A 19777-nucleotide genomic window follows, 5' to 3' on the forward strand; every position below is an offset into this window, starting at 1 on the left:
CAGATTCCCTATAGGCCTAGTTTATTTAATTTTAATTAACTTAAATTTACACTTAGATTTAAATAGCAAACAGCTTTTGTGATCTTCTAATAGAAATGCACAGAATTTAACATCCATCTGAACACTTAAGTTCTAACAATTCTAACTTCCAAGTCTCTCCCACATCCACCTTTTTTTCCTCCAAGGCTACCACCACTGCCTTTATTATTTCTTCCTGTACTATTCAGCTTCCTATTTCAATTTCGCCTCCAAACTGTAGCCAGATTTTTCTAAAAGTAAATCTGATGTAGCTACTCTTTTTTTTTTAAGAGGGGGAGACAGAGACAGAGGGTGGGGGACAGAGAAAAAAATCTCAAGCAGGCTCCATGCCCAGTGTGGAGTTCCATGCAGGGCTTGATCCTACCACCCTGAGCTGAAATCAAGAGGTGGACACTTAACCGACTGAGCCACCCACGTGCCCCCTAATGTAGTTACTCCTTGTTTTAATGTCCTTCATTGGTTCTTCCTTGCATTTGAAAACTGGTTTCAACTGCTTAGCCTGGCATGCAATAGTCTGACTCTCTGGAGCCTTACCCTTCAATGATGGTATGCTCAACCACGTGCAGTTCCCTCCATGCCTCTGGGCATACTGTCCCCTTGGTGTAAACAGATTTCCCTCCCTCCTGGTTTACTTCTACAATCTTTTCCAAACTCAGAGCTCAAACACTGGCTCTTCTTTGAAACTTTTTTTCAGATTCTGTAGCGTAAATTACTTAATAAACTAAACCTAATTCCTTCATGATAGCAACGGAGAAAGAACTTCCTATATAGGAAGGTACAGTGGAACCTTAAAATCCTGACCTGTACCTTCAAGCTGCTCTTCCTTGGGCATCACTCACTAATTACCACAGACACTGCCATGATGGCCTCTGGTGAGTAATGGCCACTCACAGTCTGTAATTCTACCTGTCTGCTCTTTAAAGGCTTATGGCTTTCCTTACCATTTTTTTTTTTAAAAGATTTATTTATTTTAGAGAGAGAAAGTGCTCACTCAAGCAGGCTCCCCACTGAGTGTGGAGCTCAACGCAGGGCTTGATCTCACAACCCCAAGATCATGACCTGAGTGGAAATCAAGGGTCAGATACTCAACCGAATGAGCCACCCAGGCACCCCTCACCAGTTTTTATTGTAGGATTTCCTTCCTGACCACCAATTTCATTTCCAATTATCAACTGGCTGTCTCTACTTGAGTTTCCTTCATCATCTCACAAAACCAAGAGTTCTGGTTCCAAAATAATTCTTCCAAAATAATTTTCCCTCCTGGATTTTAATATGTGTATCATTGGGTATCAGTCGTTCAGTTTCAGAATTTGAAATGCAGTTCTATTTTTATTCCTTTCTCTCTCCTCACATCGACAGTCAATGAATCTTACCCATTCTTACACTATAATAGCTCTTGCACCTGTGTCTTCATTTCCCTTCCTCTACAACATTATTATGGATCCTCATTACGCCTGAACCCCTACAATGATTACTTTCACTGCTCTTTGACTCTGGTCTTTCTCTCCAAACTACCTGACACATTACTACCCAGAATGTGTCCCCTAAAACTCTTTTAGAACGAATCTTTCCCCTTGCTTAAGATCTTTCAACGGCTACTGTGGCTCACAGCGTGAATTCCTTAGACTAGAATACCAAGTCCTCTAAAACCTGGTTCTTACCTACTTCTCCAACCCTAACCTTCATTACTCCCCAGCCACACTGGTCTAGTCACTGTTTCTTAAATATGCTGTAGTATCTGCTTTAGCACATCCTTTCACATAAATTCTCTCACACAATGATGTTCCCTAAACTCTCTGCTTTCTTGAGCTGAGTCCAGCTCAAGTATCACCTCCCCCAAAGGATTTTCTGTCCAGTACAGCCATCACTGACAGTTCCCTCCTGGGAACTCCTACAGGACTATTTCTATTATCACCTCACACTTAGTAGAGAACTTATATTGTTAGGTATCTTTTCCTGCTTCTGGAAGTGTAGTGTAAGTCCTATGTGTGGTAGCTTTAAGGTTTTATAATTCCCTGTGTCCTCAGAGCAATCTGCATATTGTAAAAGCTCAATAATGTTATACTGTTTAGCAAGAAGATTTTTATAAGGTTACAGAGATAATTATAAAGACAGTAACATTTAAGAAATCCTCATTTTCCCCCAATGCTTACTTACCCTTTATCTTTAGCATGGACATCAGCTCCATGTTGCAGTAACAGCTGTACAATTTTTACTCTGTTGTATCCTGCTGCCAAATGCAATGGAGTTGACTGAAATATTAATCAGACAAATTAATGAAATTACAATAGCTTAAAAAATGTGTGTAAAAGTAAAAATCCAAATACAATACCAGAAATCCAGAAAAAAACTTTGTATCTTCATAGTTATCAATTTGGTTTTACAAAATCCAACATATTTACTGATGGCATTGTATAAAAGTTTTTAAGTTCATTATTGTAAATAGGAAGCAAACAACTATTTATTATCAATAAAATTTTACTAAGTTTAAGAATTAATCCAAATTACTGCTTAAAAGAAAGTATCAGCATTCTCATCAAATGTTTTAATTTTTACTAAGACAAATGCATTTTCATGTTACCGGGAGGATGAACACAACTTAGTTGCAAAAGGAAGTACCTTTCTGCCATCACTTGCATGGCAGTTGACATTTAATGGTGTCAGTAGAGCCATCATTTTTTCTTCATTGCCACTCCTAGCACACAAAAAAAACGTATTAGCAATTTGTATTCTTCATCAGATGCTATCTGGAGACATACATGTGATCAAACAAAAATTCATTCTTTTTTAAAGTTTCCTTATTATTTAAAAAAATTAATGATGAAGTTATTCACGATACATATTTATAACACCAGTACACACCTGGCACTTTCCAAAAGTTCATCTTTCTTATATTCACCTGTGAATTAGGGGGAAAAAATTTTTAAAAAGTTAATCACAAAAGTAATAACAGTTTAATGCATAACGATCCTCATGAACTATAAAGTAGATAAATTTAGAAATAAATTTCCAACAAATAGAAAATGATTAATTAACAGATTATTGTGCAGTTTAAAAATATTTATATGAAGAACATGGAATACATTTGTTATGAAAGTAAAAAAAAAAAAAATCCAATGTTATGTAATGAAGCTATTTGAAAACAATATGCACCAAAAAAGGAAAGCCAAGAAGAAAATATACCAAAATTTCAACAAAGTTTGTCTTAGGTGGTAGGTTACTGGTGGGCTTTTACTTTTCTTTTTACTCCTCAAATTTCCTAAAACCAATATGTTATTTGTGCAATGGACAAAATGCACTCACAACTTCATTCAAAAGTAACACAAAACAAAATCCAATATGCCATAATTATTGAGGTAACAAAAGACAATCTATGGCATTACAAACTAGACATAATTGTTAATATTTTTATGAATGCATAAGATTTTCCAACACTAAAATTACAGTGCTACTTTAAATATATACAAATAAAAACAGGATTAAATATAAACTCTTTATGCCTATAGCCTCCATATTTACAAATGAATACAAACAAAACTTTAAAATGAATACAACTTAAATTAACATAATTTAACATAACAGACAGTATTTACTGATTTGTTGAAATAAAATCCGAACTGCTATCCACAATACAAATATACACTGATTGCTAATGCAAGGATTCTTTGAGTCCTAAGATTTTTTAAAAAGAGAAAAGCAGGGAATATAGCATGGAATAGTGAAGGGAGAATTGAACACTGAAGTGATAGTTATAATAACAGCTTGCTTTTCTAGAACCTTTTTGGGGGACTGATCTAAATTTTCCCAGTAATACCAGAAGAAATATCACAAAGTCCAAGCACAAGAGTTCATAGCAGAACTCCTCTGACTCTTGAATATTAGATCCGACGTTGATTCTCATGGTGATCACACAGATAAGAATCCAGAAAATAGTATGGCAGAGAGCTTCTTAAGAGGAAACACTCTGATGAGGGAGAAACATGTGAAATGGATACTACTACTCAAAAAAGCTTGATAGTCTAAAATGAACCTAGAGACTAAGCCTTATACATGTTAATAGGTTCCAAAGACATGAACAGGTTATGAGAGAATAACTGACATTCTTCAAGGCACTGAAATTGGTATGCCCAGAATCCTCTGTTCAGAAAAGAGAACAGTTAGAGCTTTTTGAAAGGTTTTCATAAAAAAAAAAAAAAAAAAAGATTAAAATATATTTAAAAAATAGTACATAAAGGGGTTAAACATGTTATCTGGAAAAGTCAGGGACATTTATTTTATTTTTTTTAGATTTTAAAATATTTACTTCTTAAAACTGACAGCCTATATAGAACCTTATCATAAAACCATATACGTTACAAAAAATTTTTATCAGAACAACTACAATGCCTAGAAAAGTAGCATTTTAGGCAGTGCCAGCTTGGAAATATAAATTCTTTGATTTCAAAAGGAGATGTTTCATAAACCTATTCACTGGTCAATAAAAATTAATTTCTGAGATTTCAAATATTTTAAGCTTTCTTTTTTTTAAAGTTTTTATTTTAATCACCAGGTGCTTGCCACAACAGCGCACTCCTTAATCCCCATCATCTATTTCACCCATTCTTCCACCCACCTTCCCTGCTGGTAACCATCAGTTTGTTTTCTATAGTTAAGAAGTCTACTTCTTGGTTTCTCTTTTTTCCCTCTTTGCTTGTTTTTTTGTTTCTTAATTTCCTCACGAGAATGAAATCATATGGCATTTGTCTTACTCTAACTGACATTTCACTTAGCATTATACTCTCTAGCTCCATCCATGTTGTTGCAAATGGCAAGAATTCATTCTGTTTTATGGCTAATACTTCATTGTGTATATATACTATTTCTTTTTTATCCATTTATCTACGGATGGACACTTGGGCTGCTTCTGTATCTTGGCTATTGTTAATAATGCTGCTATAAATATCAGGGTGCATGTATCCCTTTGAATTAGTGTTTTTTTTTTTTTTTTAAAGATTTTATTTATTTATTTGACAGATAGAGACAGCCAGCGAGAGAGTGAACACAAGCAGGGGGAGTGGGAGAGGAAGAAGCAGGCTCCTAGTGGAGAAGCCTGATGCGGGACTCGATCCCAGAACGCCAGGATCACGCCCTGAGCTGAAGGCAGACGCTTAACGACTGTGCCACCCAAGCGCCCCGAATTAGTGTTTTTGTATTCTTTGGGTAAATATCCAGTAGTGCAGTTGCTGGATCTTCGGGTAGTTCTATTTTTAACTTTTTGAGGAACCGCCACTCTGTCTTCCATAGTGGCTGCACCAGTTTGCATTCCCACCAACAATGCATAAAGGTTCCTTTTTCTCTACACCCCCACCAACATATGTTGTTTCCTGTGTTGCTGATTTTAGCCTTTCTGACAGGTGTAAGGGGATAGCTCACTGTAGTTCTGATTTGCATTTCCCTCATGATAAGTGATGTTGAACATCTTTTTTTTTTTTTTGAGTGAGAGCTCGAGTGCACATGCGCCCAAGAGTGGCGTGGGGGAAGGGGCTGAGGGAAAAGTAGAGAGAGAATCCATGCTGGACATGCAGTCTGATCCAGGGTTCGATCTCACGACCCTGAGATCATGACGTGAGCCAAAATCAAGAATGGGAGGCTAACTGACTGAGTCACCCAGGTGCCCCAATGTTGAGCATCTTTTCACGTGTCTGTTGGCCATCTGCATATGTCTTTTTGGAGAAATGCCTATGCATGTCTTCTGTCCATTTTTAATTGGATTATTTGTTTTTTGGGTGTTGATTTTTCTAATTTCTTTATATATTTTGGATAGTAATCCTTTATTAGAGATGTCATTTACAAATATCTTCTCCCATTCTGTAGGGTGCCTTTTAGTTTTGTTGGCTGTTTCCTTCTCTGTGCAAAAGCTTTTTATTTTGATGTAGTCCCAATTGTTCATTTTTGCTTGGAAAAGGCAGGGACATTTAAAAAATATCCTGAATACATGATAGTAACACACAATTATCTATTACCCCTGACCGAAATAAGGCCGGAAGCACAAATTTAAACACCAATTAAAAAAAAAAATAGATGGGGCGCCTGGGTAGCTCAGTCATTAAGCGTCTGCCTTCGCTCAGGTCACGATCCCAACGTCCTGGGATTGAGCCCCACATCGGGCTCCCTGCTCAGAGAGGAGCCTGCTTCTCCCTCTCCAACTCCCCCCTGCTTGTGTTCCTTCTCTCACTGTCTCTCGCTGTCGAATAAATAAATAAAATCTTAAAAAAAAAAAAAAAAAGCTTTACTTTTCTTAGACAAGAATCAAATGCCAATTGTCCAGATGTAGAAAAGAGTAACAACTGAACTGAGAGTATTTTGAAAATCTAGTTGAAGTCGTTAACTGCAGGAAGCAGACTGTCTACCTAGCAAGCTCAATTTTTTATATTCTTCGTAGAATACCCGAAGTGAGTACACAGACTTACCAGTCAGCACTGCTTTGGCAGAAGGGTCTGCTAAATCTAATGCTGTCCTTCCGTCTGTATTTCGGATGGTTGGCTCAGCTCCATGCTGTAAGAGCACTGCAACATAGCAACACTACCTTTCAAAATGGTAACATGACAATTTGATTTTAGTAAATCATCTTCTCAAAAATTTTGGTCCAGAGGTGTTGGAGTTATTTAAAGACCTTTCATATCCTGATAGCATGCTAAATGTTATATCTTAAAGATTAAGATTATATAAAATATTGCATTATTTTATGTACAAGACACATTAAATAAATGTCCCCTAAGCTCAATGTCAGGTTTCCTTTGCTTTGTGACTAAGGACAGATAAGAGTATATAAGGAAATAAAAGGCTAGTTTGCTTGAAAGCATGTTCTTTCATTCCAAATGAACGACTGCCTATGTTAAAGACTGTCCTATCATAACAAAAACGGAATTTCTAAAGCTATAGATAGCCCAGGAATAGGGATCTGTGGAATTAAAAAAGAAAAAATGAACTCATACAGGTAAATTCTTTAAAAAAGAAAAAAATACTCTCTGTAGGATTAACAAACCCCATATCAAAACCGTTATATTACATCCCAGAGCACATTAAAAAAAAAAAAAAAGACTTGTGCTATATTCTGTATTGTTATTTGTTATATAAAGATATTCTAGCACACTCTGTAAGTAAGGTGCTGGGGAAAGACAGGCAAATAGATGCAGAAAGGGGAGCCTACCTCCTGTTCTTTGACAGGGTTATATTCATTCTACTCTACTACTTACTACCTGTAATAGTGCTGGCCAATAGAAATAAAATGTAAGCCACATATGTAATTCAAAATTTTCTAGTAGCCACACTAAAAATAATAAAAAGAAACAGGTTAAATTATTTTAAACACATTTTATTTAACCCACTATACCCAAAGTACTGTCATTTCAATATTTTATTTATATTGTGATCAATATAAAACTGAGATTTCTGCACTCCTTTTTTTCAAAGTAAATCTCTGAAATCTGGTATGTAAAAAGTACATCTCAATTCAAATGAGCCATATTACAAGTCCTCAGCTACCATACTGGACAGTAAAGACATAACTATATTTGGAAAACCCTACATTATTAAAGCTGATTATTTATACATCTGAGACTCAGGAACTAGAAAAGGACTATAAGCAGCAGGAGTAGCAACTTAGATAACACACAGGAAAGGAGAATTGGGCAGAGGTTACTAGATAATGTGTTTTGAGTCTTTATAAATGACCTCACTTGAACTAAGCTAGGGACCAGTATAGTGATCTGGGGCTTTGGGATAAGGGGAGAACAGTTAAGTCTAGCTTAAAGCACCTGGACTTTTCCTAGTGCACAGACCTGGTTTTCTATCTGTCCCAAGGATTTCCACCGTCCCTGTTTTGCATCAGGAAATAGAGCTAAGATAAGCAAAGTCCCAAATCCCTGACTGGTAGGCTCAGAAAAGTCAATACCAGATTAATGAAAACTCTCAAATAAGCAATTTTTTCAATGATAATTTTCTGTCAGTGATCAACCTGTCAGGTAAATCCTCTATCATTTGTTAAAGCAATCTAAATGACTGGTAATTTGTCCTTCAAATGTTTCTGTACTTATCCTGCCATTTCTATTCTACAATAATCCTACTTCATGCCCTCATCATTTCTCATCTGAATTATTCTACAGCTTCCTAGCTGGTCTCCCTGATGCCATCTATTCAACCTAGCCCCCTACCAGATCACTCTTTTGAAAATATACTCTCATCAGACTGTTTCCTTAAAAATCTTCAATGATTCCACACTACCTCCATAACAGTATCAAGCTCCCTAACCTGGAATTCAAAGCTCTTTATAAAGAAGTCTACCTACCTTTTTAATCCTTCTCCCACTACTTCCAGGAAAGACTCCAGGAAGAAGCAACCTGACTCCAACCAAGTCACTGTACTCAGTTCCCTCTAATACTTCCTGTTCACTTCCACCATGACTTTACCTGGTTCTTCATGTGTCTGATCTCCCAGGAGCATCTAAATTTCTAGAGAACAGGAATTTTGTATTCTCTTCTTTAAAGAACTTAAGCTTAATACCATATAAAAGCAGACACTCAGTAAATAATGATTAGATTAAATCACCAAGTGTTCTTTAGTATTTAAATTCAGCCTGGCAGAATTTGATCATACTAACAAATGAATTCAACTTAGACTCAGAATAGTTACAAACTGTTTCAGGAAAATTCTGGAAAGTAAATAGTCTTACCGATGCAAACATCAATCTTTCCTTTAATTGCAGCTTCATGGAGGGGGGTATAATTCCAATTATCACGAGCATTTGGGTCTGCACCATGTCGCAAAAGGAGACTGACTACTTCAGCATGACCAAAAGAACATGCGTTATGAAGAGGGATAAGCCCCCCATCATCACGTGCTTGGACATTTGCACCATTCTGAAGCAAATATTCGACTACATCTTTCCGCCCAAAACCTAGAAGAAAGCAAATTATCCACATTTAAGTGTGCCAAAGAAAATATATCAATTAGTATTGATAAGTACTAGCCATGCTAAAGTGTCAATAAGTATCGATAAGTATCAATAAAGTATCGATACATACTAGCCATTTAGCCATGCTAAAATGCCTCTGGATGAATAATAACAAAAGATTCAACAATTCAAAAAATAACGAAAAGATCTGGAATATATCAATAATCTTAATGAGAAAGCCAAGGGTCTCTCTAATGGTTTAGGTAATACAGCTGATCCTTGAACAACATGGGTTTGAACTGCATGGGTCTACTTATAAGGAGATTTTTTTTTAACAGTACTGTGAATGTATTTTCTCTTATTATTCTAAGAATACAGTATACAGTACATATACAAAATATGTATTACTCCACTGTTTATGTTATCAGTAAGGCTTCTATGGTCAACAGTAGGCTGTTAGTGGTTAAATTTTGGGGGAGTCAAAAGTTATATGCACATTTCTGATTGCACAGGGGGTCAACATCCCAACCCTCACATTGTTCAAGGGTCAACTGTACTACTAACTTCAGAGAATGGTTATGAAATACGTGACAGAAAGCCCAAAGTTCAAATGTTTTCCACTCTATAACAGCATTTCTAATTGCAAATATGGAGTTCTGCATATTTAGGAGCATACATTTTCAGACTTTTTAAGTGTGTAACTCTTGCTATATAAAATGGTTCCACTAAATTGGGGGACTATGAGATAGCAACAAATAAATCTACTTACAGTTTATATTTGTCTATGCAGTGAAGATAAAAGTGATCCCAGGCAAAGGTGTGACATCAGGTGTCTTCAAAGGAGCCCCTACTTTGTCACATGCACAACGCAAGCAACTTCTTTCTAGGTAGGAGGCCTCCTTTAGAAAACCATGTCCCACAGTTCTGCTGTAACTGCCCCCGTATCAAACAAAAAAAGCCCTACAACTCATTTATACTAGTTTACAGATTTAGTACCAATGAATTTCAATCTCTTACAATTCTCATTCTCACGTAACAGCACTTAAAACCTTTTTACGCTAAAAAAAAAAAAAAGAAAGAAAGAAAAGAAATGGAAAACAATTTCAGGGATATGTTAAAGCAGACGGGGAGGTATACGTGTGTGGTGGGAGAGAAAAAAGGCCCTTCTCACTCATCTGAAGTTTTACCCCAATATTCTTGAAACCACAAGGCTGAATACAGTTCTTCTAAGACCAGAGTGGGAGCTGAATGAGAAAGCAGCGATAGTATGTTTTTAAGGTGTATGCCTGGGGATGGCCCAGTTGCAGCCGATGGAAGAAGATGGCTGGAAAGATTAACGAGATCCTATGTTTTAATATTGCTAGGCTTCATGTCACAAAGATGAGTATCTTTGTATCTCTGATTCTCCTTATTCTCTAAGAGCTCACAATTTAAGACAGGGAGAAACAAAAAGAACCAAGAATTTCAATACAATATGACTGCCATAATAGAGGTATATAAAAAAATGCTACTAGAGTCCAAAGAAGGGAATACCCAAATTGGGGGAAAGCAGAGAACAGGAAGGACTACCTGAGGGGATTCCAACAATGACATCTGAGCTGAAGGCTTACAGAAAAATCAAGGGGTCATTAGGAGAATGGGGAGAAGAAAAGTGAGGGGAAGGACTGGAACAAGGGAAGAGCACTGCAGTCCAAGCAGAAGAGACAAAATGTACACAGCCATGGAAGCATGAAAGAGCAGATCATTCATAATAGGACACAGAATGCCAATTAGTAAGATGCCAGATGAGGACCCTTTTATATGTCATACTGAGGCAGCATCTGGATTTTGTTTTATGGAACAGTGAATAGTGTTTTTTAAAACTGTTTTCAGGCAGCAGATTTTAATGGAATCATTTTTTGTCCTTAAAAAAAAAATGTGAGATATATGGGGCGCCTGGGTGGCTCAGTTGTTAAGCGTCTGCCTTCGGCTCAGGGCGTGATCCCCGCATTATGGGATCGAGCCCCACATCAGGCTCCTCCGCTGGGAGCCTGCTTCTTCCTCTCCCACTCCCCCTGCCTGTGTTCCCTCTCTCGCTGTCTCTCTCTCTGTTAAATAAATAAATAAAATCTTAAAAAAAAAAAAAAGTGAGATATAATTGACATAAAATGTATTAGTTTCAGGCATACAATATAATTCAATAATTATATACACTGTCAAATGATCATCACAGTAAGTCTAGTCAACATCCACCACCACACATAATTACAAATTTTCTTGTGATGAGAACTTTTAAGATCTACTCTGTAAGCAACTTTCAAATATATAGTGATTAACTATACTCACCATACTGTACATTACATCAGCAGCACTTACTTATTTTTGTAACTGGAAGCTTGTATCTTTGTACCTCCTTTACCCATGCACCCACCCCTCATCCCCTACTTCTGGCAAGCACCGATCTGTTCCATCTATAAGTTTGGGTTTTATTATGTAAGATTCCACATGTAAGTGAAATCATACAGTATTTCTTTCTTTTACTTAGCATAATGTGCTCCAGGTCAATCCATGTCACAAATGGTAATATTTCACTCTGTGGTTAAATAATATTCCATTATATATATATACACATATACCACATTTCCTCCATCCATTCATCCATCAATTGACACTTAGGCTGCTTCAGGTCTTGACTATTTTAAGTAACACTGCAATGAACAGGGGGGTGTAAATATCTTTTTGAGCTAATAATTCCTAATGAAATCTTACAAAATTCCAAAATATGGCATGATCACTGCAAAAATACCCAATGCCTGGTACATACTGGCACCCATACGGTTGCAAATTAACTGAATTCAATGTAACAATACAATTCAGGTTGAATCCTCCTTCAAAAGCCCTCACAAAGACCCCAATTTCCAAAGGAAATTATCCTTGTATTGCTGAGGCATCTCTTAGAAATAGTATGAAAAATACTGCTACACATTTTAAGTGGTTACTGAAGGACAAGCAAATACCTAGTAGTGTTTAAAAACAACAACAAAAAACCTGTTCTGCATCTTTCTTTAAAAAAATCTAATATCCTAGAAATCAACTCCTATCAGTACCTATTTTATTTGTTGGAAGTATCATAATTTAACTATAGATCTTCCTCAACTTCTGATGGGGTTATATCCTGATAAACCCACTAAAATGAAAATACTCTTAAGTCAAAAATACACCTAACCCACTGAACATCAATCATAGTTAAGCCTAGCCCACCTTAAATGAGCTCAGAATACTTATATATTAGTCTACAATTGGGCTAAATCATCTAATACAAAGACTATTTTATAATAAAGTGTTGGGTATCTCCTGAAATTTATTGGATACTATACTGAAAAAGAGTAACATAATGGTTGTACAGAATGGCTTTAAGTGAACTGGTTGTTTACCCTCATGATTGCATGGCTGACTGGCAGCACCTCAATGCCCCTGCCCAACATCATGAGTATCGTATCGCATAGTGCCAGCCCAGGAAAAGATCAAAATTCAAAATCTGAAGTATGGATTCTATTGAATGCATTCCACTTTTGCACCACTGTAAAATCATACAATCTTAAACCATCATCAATCAGAGATCTGTAGTTCCTTTCTCATGGATAGCTGCTACAATTTTTTTGCTATTGTACACAATGTTGCCAGAAGTAGCTAAAAAGAGAAAATTGACAGCATCTGGTGACTTCTTTAATTTGGGGACAGAGAAGGAATGGGGGTGACTACCAGATCTCTGAGAAACAAAACAGGTTCCGTGGGTTAAGATGATTTGGTTTTGGAAATGCTTAGTGAGGTGCTTGTGGATCAAACACCAAGTAGAAAGTTCTGCAGATCTTGAACTCAGGAAATCAGTATGAGCGAGAGCTGTGACCATCAAGATGGCATTTGAAGCCATGCACGAAAATAAATGAGGCTGACTACAAAGCACTAGTTTTCTATCCGTTTTGTTGAAAGAAGTGTACTTTCTATCAAAATCCATCCCTTTTCATCTTGCACTTTAGTCCCTTCTTATCTTCTCAAGGTCTCTGTTCTCTCCCCACTCCCAACAACCTCTTCCTTTCTACTAGATCATTTTTGACAGTATGTAAACATGCTCTACATCTTCCATTTTATGGAAAATATTCTCCCCTAAACTCAAATTTCCATTTCTCTGCTCCCCTGCATAATCAAATCTCTATAGGCTGTCACCAATTCTATCCTATTCACACTTCTTCCAAATCAAATCTGGCTTCTGCTTCTTCAACTGCTTTCATCAAGGTCATTTAAAATCTCCATGTTGCCAAACCCAAGAGACATATGTCTGTGTTCATTTGACCAGACCCCTCAACAACATTTGGCAACTAAGTACTCCCTTCCTTGCTGAAACAGCCTGTCCAAAATTTCCATTTCATGGCATGCTCCTGGTTTTCCTCCTGTCTCATCCACTCATTTAACAAATGATCAGGGAATACCTACTATGTGACAGACACTTTTTTTGGTGCCTAGGACATGCTAGTGAACAAGAGACCAAATCCCTGCCTCTGAGGAACTTCTATTCTGTGGAGATGGGGGGAGACGAGCAATAAATGCAAAAAATAAATATGCTAGAAGGTAACAGGAAAAAGAGCAGAATAAGGAGTGATCAGGTGTGTGTATGGAGGTGGGTTATGAAGTTGAATAGGGAGGTCACCATAGGTGTTGTTGAGATGGCAACATTTGAAAGACAAGGAGTTAGCCTTACTGCCAACAGTACGGCCGGAGTGACTGGAGCTGAGTGAGAAAGCAGCAGCAAAGTAGGAGATAAGGTTAGAAGAAATGAGGGCCAGATATATAGGCTCAAGGACCACTCTAAGAATCTGGTGGCAATTGTTAGAATAATTAGTGGCAGATTCTGGATACTCTGAAGGTAGAGCCAGCATAGTTTCTCATGCATTGGATGTGGGGTGAAGGTAGGGATGAAAAGGTGAGAGTGAGAGAGGAATCATGGATGACATTAAAGATTTTGGACTGAGAGATAAAGGGGTGGAGCTGGCATCAACTTAGATGGGAAGGCTGCAGACAAAACACGTTTGTGGCAGAAGAGGAGTTCAAGTCTTGGACAGTCCTATCTACCTGAGGCCATCTTGCCTCCTCCACCCAATTTCTAAATGTCAGCATTCCTCCAGACTCAGGTCTCTACCCTTTTTTCCCTTCTTAGATTATCTCATCTACTCCTATGGCATTAAATACCATTTAGATACACAACTGCCAAATTTAAATCTCCAGTCCAGCTAGACTTTTCACCTGAATTCCGGATAGTTTACTGGACATATCTCCACCTGAATATTTCAAGCATCTCAAACTCAACATGTTCCCAAACTTCCCTTCATTTCCAATGACCCCTGATCTGACCCAACCACTACTGTCTCCAGCCTGAACTACTGCAATAGCCTAACTGGGCCTCTCCACTTCCGTCCCCAGTGACCTTTTAAAACCAATCATCAAGGGGTGCCTGGGTGGCTCAGTTGGTTAAGAATCTGACTTTTGATCTCAGCTCAGGTCTTGATCTTGGGGTCCTGAGTTCAGGCCCCAGGCTGGGCCCCATGCTGGGTATGGTGGAGCCTACATAAAAAACGAAACAAAACAAAACAGAAAAAACTCACCAAAAAACAATCATCGTTATTAAGTTATTTAAACCATGATATAATATGTACCAATATTATATTATCATTATATTGTCAATGATGTATTTCTTTAAAATAGTTCACTGGCTTCCCAGTAATGCTCACAGAATAAAATTCAATCACTCTACTGGCCTACTGCATGAACTGGCTCTTACCTACTTGCCTAACTTCATTTCATACCACTCTTCACTTTCCAAGCTATGATCCAGCTTTCTTTCAGTTTATCAATGTTACTTCAGGGACTTGGTACATGCTGCCCTTCTGCTTAGACTGCTCCTCCCTTGTGCTCTGCATTTCTCACTATTCACTGTAGTCATCCCTATTTATTCTTTCTACTTATTGTCTAATCCACTTCAATGTCGCCACCTTAAAGAGGCCATCCCTGACAACCCTACCTAAAGCAGTCCATTCTACCCACCAGTATTACTTCTTATCTTAACATTGTTTACTTGGTCTCTCCCTCTTCTCCACTAGAATGCAAGCTGCAGAAAAATGAGGATTTTTGTCTTTGTTGTTCACAGCAATATCCTCTGGCACTTTCTAAAATTGGAATTTACTATTTACTTACCTCCTTATGGACTATTAAGTTCCGTAAAAGGCAGGAACCAGTCTCTCTTAGTTTATCATTACCGTCCCAGTGGCCTTCATACTGTGTGGCGCACAGCAGTTTACTGGTATTTGCTGAGTTAATGTATCATAGTAAGAGAAAAGGAGATGAGAAGTAAAATTAAGAATGACATTGCAGAAGCCAAGAAGGAAAATTCTGAGGAAAAGGCCAAATGTCTTGCGACTATGCTCTGACTTGAGTCTTCCTTATCTCTGCCTGGGCGTCATTGATCTTACTGTTCTCTTCAAGTAAGTCATCCAGTCGCCCCAATTGATGGTTCTGCTACTGCAGCCATTCAGTACCCACATGGAGGAAATGCTTTTAGAAAAGAATTCTTAAACTAGAGAGTAAGAGAAAAGTAATCAGAATAAAGAAAAATTAGTAAAGTACCTCTTCTTTTAGAAAGTTACTCTATATGCCCAAGCACTTTTAGGAAGATCACTATTTTTTAGTGATAATCAACATATCTGACGTAATCAAAATGGTGACTCACAGGCTAACTTCTCAAAAAAGGTGAGGTGGGCACAGAAATAACTTTAGTTGAACATGTGGTTGTTGCAACAAACAGTGTCAATTAGGAAGGTATCTGTTCTAAAGGATCGGTAATCTAGCTAAAGACTGGTCAAGTAGTAGCCTTTTTTTTTTTTTTTAAAGATTTTATTTATTTATTTGAGAGAGAGAGAGAGACAGAGATAGCGAGAAAAAGAGAGAGAAGCAGGACCCAGGGATCATGACCTGAGCTGAAGGCAGATACTTAACTGACTTAGCCACCCAAGCAGCCAGTAGTAGCCTTTTGTTAAAGTATCATTTGGGAAGAGAAGGTTGCTTAAAACCAGAGTTAAAGAGACTCAATACTGACATGTATGAAAGAATACTAGACTGAATACTAAAACTAAAGTTTTAGCTGGGGACAAGATACAGGTGGAAATGGTCAAGTTATTATAGCTACATAGTTACCAACAGTCCGAGACACAGATGACTAATTCCATAACTTTCTATCAACATGATTCTCTAGCCATTAAGATCACTGAAACCTGTCTGGAGACTGACAGCAGAAACCAACACCTTTTTTTAATTTATTTTTTTTAATTATTTTTTTTTAAAAGATTTTATTTATTTGAGAGAGAGAATGAGCAGGGGGGAGGGGCAGAGGGAGAGGGAGTCGATGCAGGACCCGATACCAGGACCCTGGGATCATGACTTGAGCCAAAGGTGGATGCTTAACCAACTGAGCCACCCAGGTGCTTCTGAAATCAGCATGTTTTTAAAGTCGCATTGTAATGACTACAATATGTGAGTGGAGGTCATGTTGCTATCCCAAAAGACTAGATGAAGAGCAAGCTTTTGAAGGTCTGAAGCCACTTCCTGGCATGAAAAAAAAAATTATTTAGAGGAGGTCAGTAGGAGCTATTTCAAATTTTAAAATCTTTGATTTTTGGGAGTTTGGCAAAACCTTTAGATTTTTTTATAAAGATCTGAGAGAGAGAGAGAGAGAGAGAGAGAGAGCGTGCGCGAGAGCAAGAGAGAGCACAAGCAGGACAGAGAGAGAGGGAGAAGCAAACTCCCCACTTAGCAGGGAGCCCGACGCAGGACTTGATCCTAGGACCCTGAGACCATGACCTGAGCCGAAGGCAGACACTTAACCGACTGAGCCACCCAGGCACCCAAAACCTTTAGATTTAAGCTGCTTCTCAAACTCTGAGGGCTAATCCTTGATGAAATCCTCATTCTTATGGTCTCCAGAACAGTTCAGAGTCTTCCGGTAAGTACTCTTAAAAAAAAAAAAAAAAAAAGCTTTGCAGGGTATATTCTGATCATGTTCTCACTGGCCAGGTAAAACATGAGAAGGCATATCCTTAGAGTTAATGCCAATCTCCAAATCCTAAGGATGTCTTTACAAAGGTATCAGAAGCCTAAAATTAGTAGTCATGACTGCTCAGGATACACGGGAGTCTATTTTACAAATATGGAACAGGACTCATATTCGAATACTGCTCCACATTTGAAAATACTGATGAAATCATACATTGAGTTTGAATTCACTAAAAAGCACCGACAGGGAAACATAACAGGCGTATCTGGGAAGTAAATCTGCTGATCAATAAACTGTGTCACTAAATAGTAGGTATTATGTCCTGTTCATTTCTGTTCACTGGCCAAGGCCAGTAACTGGGATATAGGAGGACTTGATAAACATTTGTTTAGTACATTCTCTAATACTTTGTTGGAAGAGTAAGCAAATGACCCTCACAAGAGAATGTGCAGTTGATGATTTATGACCATTGAAGAGTCTACTCAATTTTTTTTGTCAAATTTCACTACTATCTTGGTGCCATCAGTTTCAGGACTATTGCCAACCATGACTATTATTAATAACATCTTATTTTGCTACTATGCTAAAACATGATTTAATTTGAATGGCTTCCAAAGAGCAGTGGAAGTCACAACAGAAAAACCAATGTAGACTCTTAGGAAGTTCCACCACCCCCCCTTTTTTTTACAGTCAAAATGTGGGATGGGCCATTGATAAAACCCATCCAATATGAAATGACAGTGATGTCCAGGCTCGTGTCACACAGCACTTTGTCAGAAGGAAAAGCTCAGAAACAGAAAATGTCAACACCATGAAACAGAGAAGGCTCTTGTGGTCTGAGAGTGGGAATGCATAATCAAGCAGCCTTCAGCTTTGACTTATACAGCCAGGACTCTCACCAGATTTTTTTGTGGGATGACATATTAAGCCTCTCATTTTCTATTAACTTTAGTTCACCAAGATTCAAAAAAGGTATTTTCCATATGCATTTCTTTAGAATGAGGAATACAAGGAATAAGGTTTTGCCCAGCTCAACCTGGGACAGATACACTACCTCTCCCGTCAGACTAGGAGAAACCTGGAAAAGAATGCCATAGCCTCTGGGTTGATCAAATCCTGACAATCTGAATGGGCGAGTATTGAAACAAATACCCCAAACTAGTTATTATTGAAGTCAATTTCTAAGTCCAACAAGATCTGAAGAAAGAGGTGTAGCTCAAGTCTTGGTAATATACTGAGAGTTCTGGTAAGTCAGGAAAGATTCTGAATTCTTAAACAGACTGGTCTTTATGCGATATTGGTTTTCTTTTTTTTCTTTTTTTCTTTTTTTTTTTTACTGATGCAGGATTTAATCATCTCCCACAACAAAAACAAATCCGGGAAACAATCTATAATTCTAGTCCTAGGTAAGGAATATGGGTCCATTTTGTGCATCTCCTGTAATTATTGCATTAGCCTATAGCCAAAAGTAGGAAATGCTATTGAGATGTTTTTGGAGGTCTTCAACAGCACCATTTTGGGAAAGGATATGAATGGCCAATTACAAAGGCTATTATATCTTTGGTAGCTGAGTTGTTAAAACATTCAATTGGGGTAAGCATTCCACTTTCTTATACCACTCCAGATTCTGACCTGTTGGTCCAACTGCCCACTCTTTCTACAACATCTCCGAAAGATGCCAATCCAACCACTGTTTGGACACTTCCAGCCTATTCCACAAACAGATTACTAAAGGCAGTCTGACTCCTTGTAACCTTTCACCTACTGGCCCTGGTTTTGACTGCCCAAGCCAAACAACTCATATCCAATACCCATTTTACTTTTCTACTTGTCTTCTACATATGTGAAGACAGTAGCATTGTCTAACCTTAGTCTTCTTTCATCTCTAAAGTAACTCTAGTTTTCTTATCTGTTGCTTTTATAATAAATTCCACATGCTCTAATTCCACTTCCCTCCTCTGAATAAAAAACAAAACCAGGGGGGCTTGGGTGGCTCAGGTGGTTGAGCAGCTAGACTCTTCATTTCAGCGCAGGGTCGTGGGATTGAGCCCTGTACTCAGTGGGGAGTCTGCTTGAGATTCTCTCTCCCTCTCCCTCTGCCCCTCCTCCCTGACAGCATGCTTTTCATCTCTCTCTCAATTTAATCTTTAAAACAAAAAAGACACTAACCCTCCCAAGACCCTCTTACATGCAATTCACACAACTGAATATAATAACTGAAATTCAGTCTGATTAATCCAATGTATATGTCTGAGTAGCATATAAATACAAGTGTTAACCTTGTTTAGCTAGAACTCTACAATGCAAGCTCTTTTCAACTTGTCATTCTCCAATAACATATAAATATGTACCTCATCTCTTTCCATCATCTCTGTACTTGAATTCCTTAAACCTAATAGATGTTTTACATATTTCTCTACTGAATGATACCTCTCTGCAGACCCCAAATACTGAAGCCACGGAATTCTATCACCACCCCCAACCCCATTCTAAGATTCTAGAGTATGCTATGTATTTCTTTCTTTGGCTAAGACAGACAACATGACTTTCTCCCAAAGTTTTTGTCTCTCTTCTTTACTTTTCAGAAATAAATTCAGAGAACCAATCTCCTTTACTGAAATCTGCTGTTTTCTAGGGGATTATACTGTCAAGAATTTCAGACGCTACTGCTTTTGGCAAAATTAGACTTGCAGCCTCCCTATCCATCAACTTGCCCCCACAAGTTTTGT

The 19777-nt window shown here is 37.8% G+C and overlaps 1 protein-coding gene across 2 annotated transcripts in view; it reads right to left on the reverse strand.

Moving 5' to 3' along the window:
- The window catches only part of TNKS2 (tankyrase 2), a 64817-nt gene that overhangs the window by 41839 nt on the left and 3201 nt on the right, over nucleotides 1-19777 (reverse strand). For both annotated transcript variants that reach the window (XM_045809867.2, XM_045809866.2), the window contains exons 2-6: nucleotides 8750-8974; nucleotides 6489-6584; nucleotides 2902-2938; nucleotides 2659-2734; nucleotides 2197-2291 (exon numbers count right to left, since the gene is read on the reverse strand). In XM_045809867.2, the coding sequence (XP_045665823.2) occupies nucleotides 2197-2291; nucleotides 2659-2734; nucleotides 2902-2938; nucleotides 6489-6584; nucleotides 8750-8974 (529 nt within the window). The remainder of the gene's footprint in view (nucleotides 1-2196; nucleotides 2292-2658; nucleotides 2735-2901; nucleotides 2939-6488; nucleotides 6585-8749; nucleotides 8975-19777) is intronic.

This window comes from Ursus americanus, chromosome 6, assembly GCF_024610735.1.
Source record: "Ursus americanus isolate L20-20 chromosome 6, mUrsAme1.1.p, whole genome shotgun sequence".
NCBI lineage: Eukaryota > Metazoa > Chordata > Mammalia > Carnivora > Ursidae > Ursus > Ursus americanus.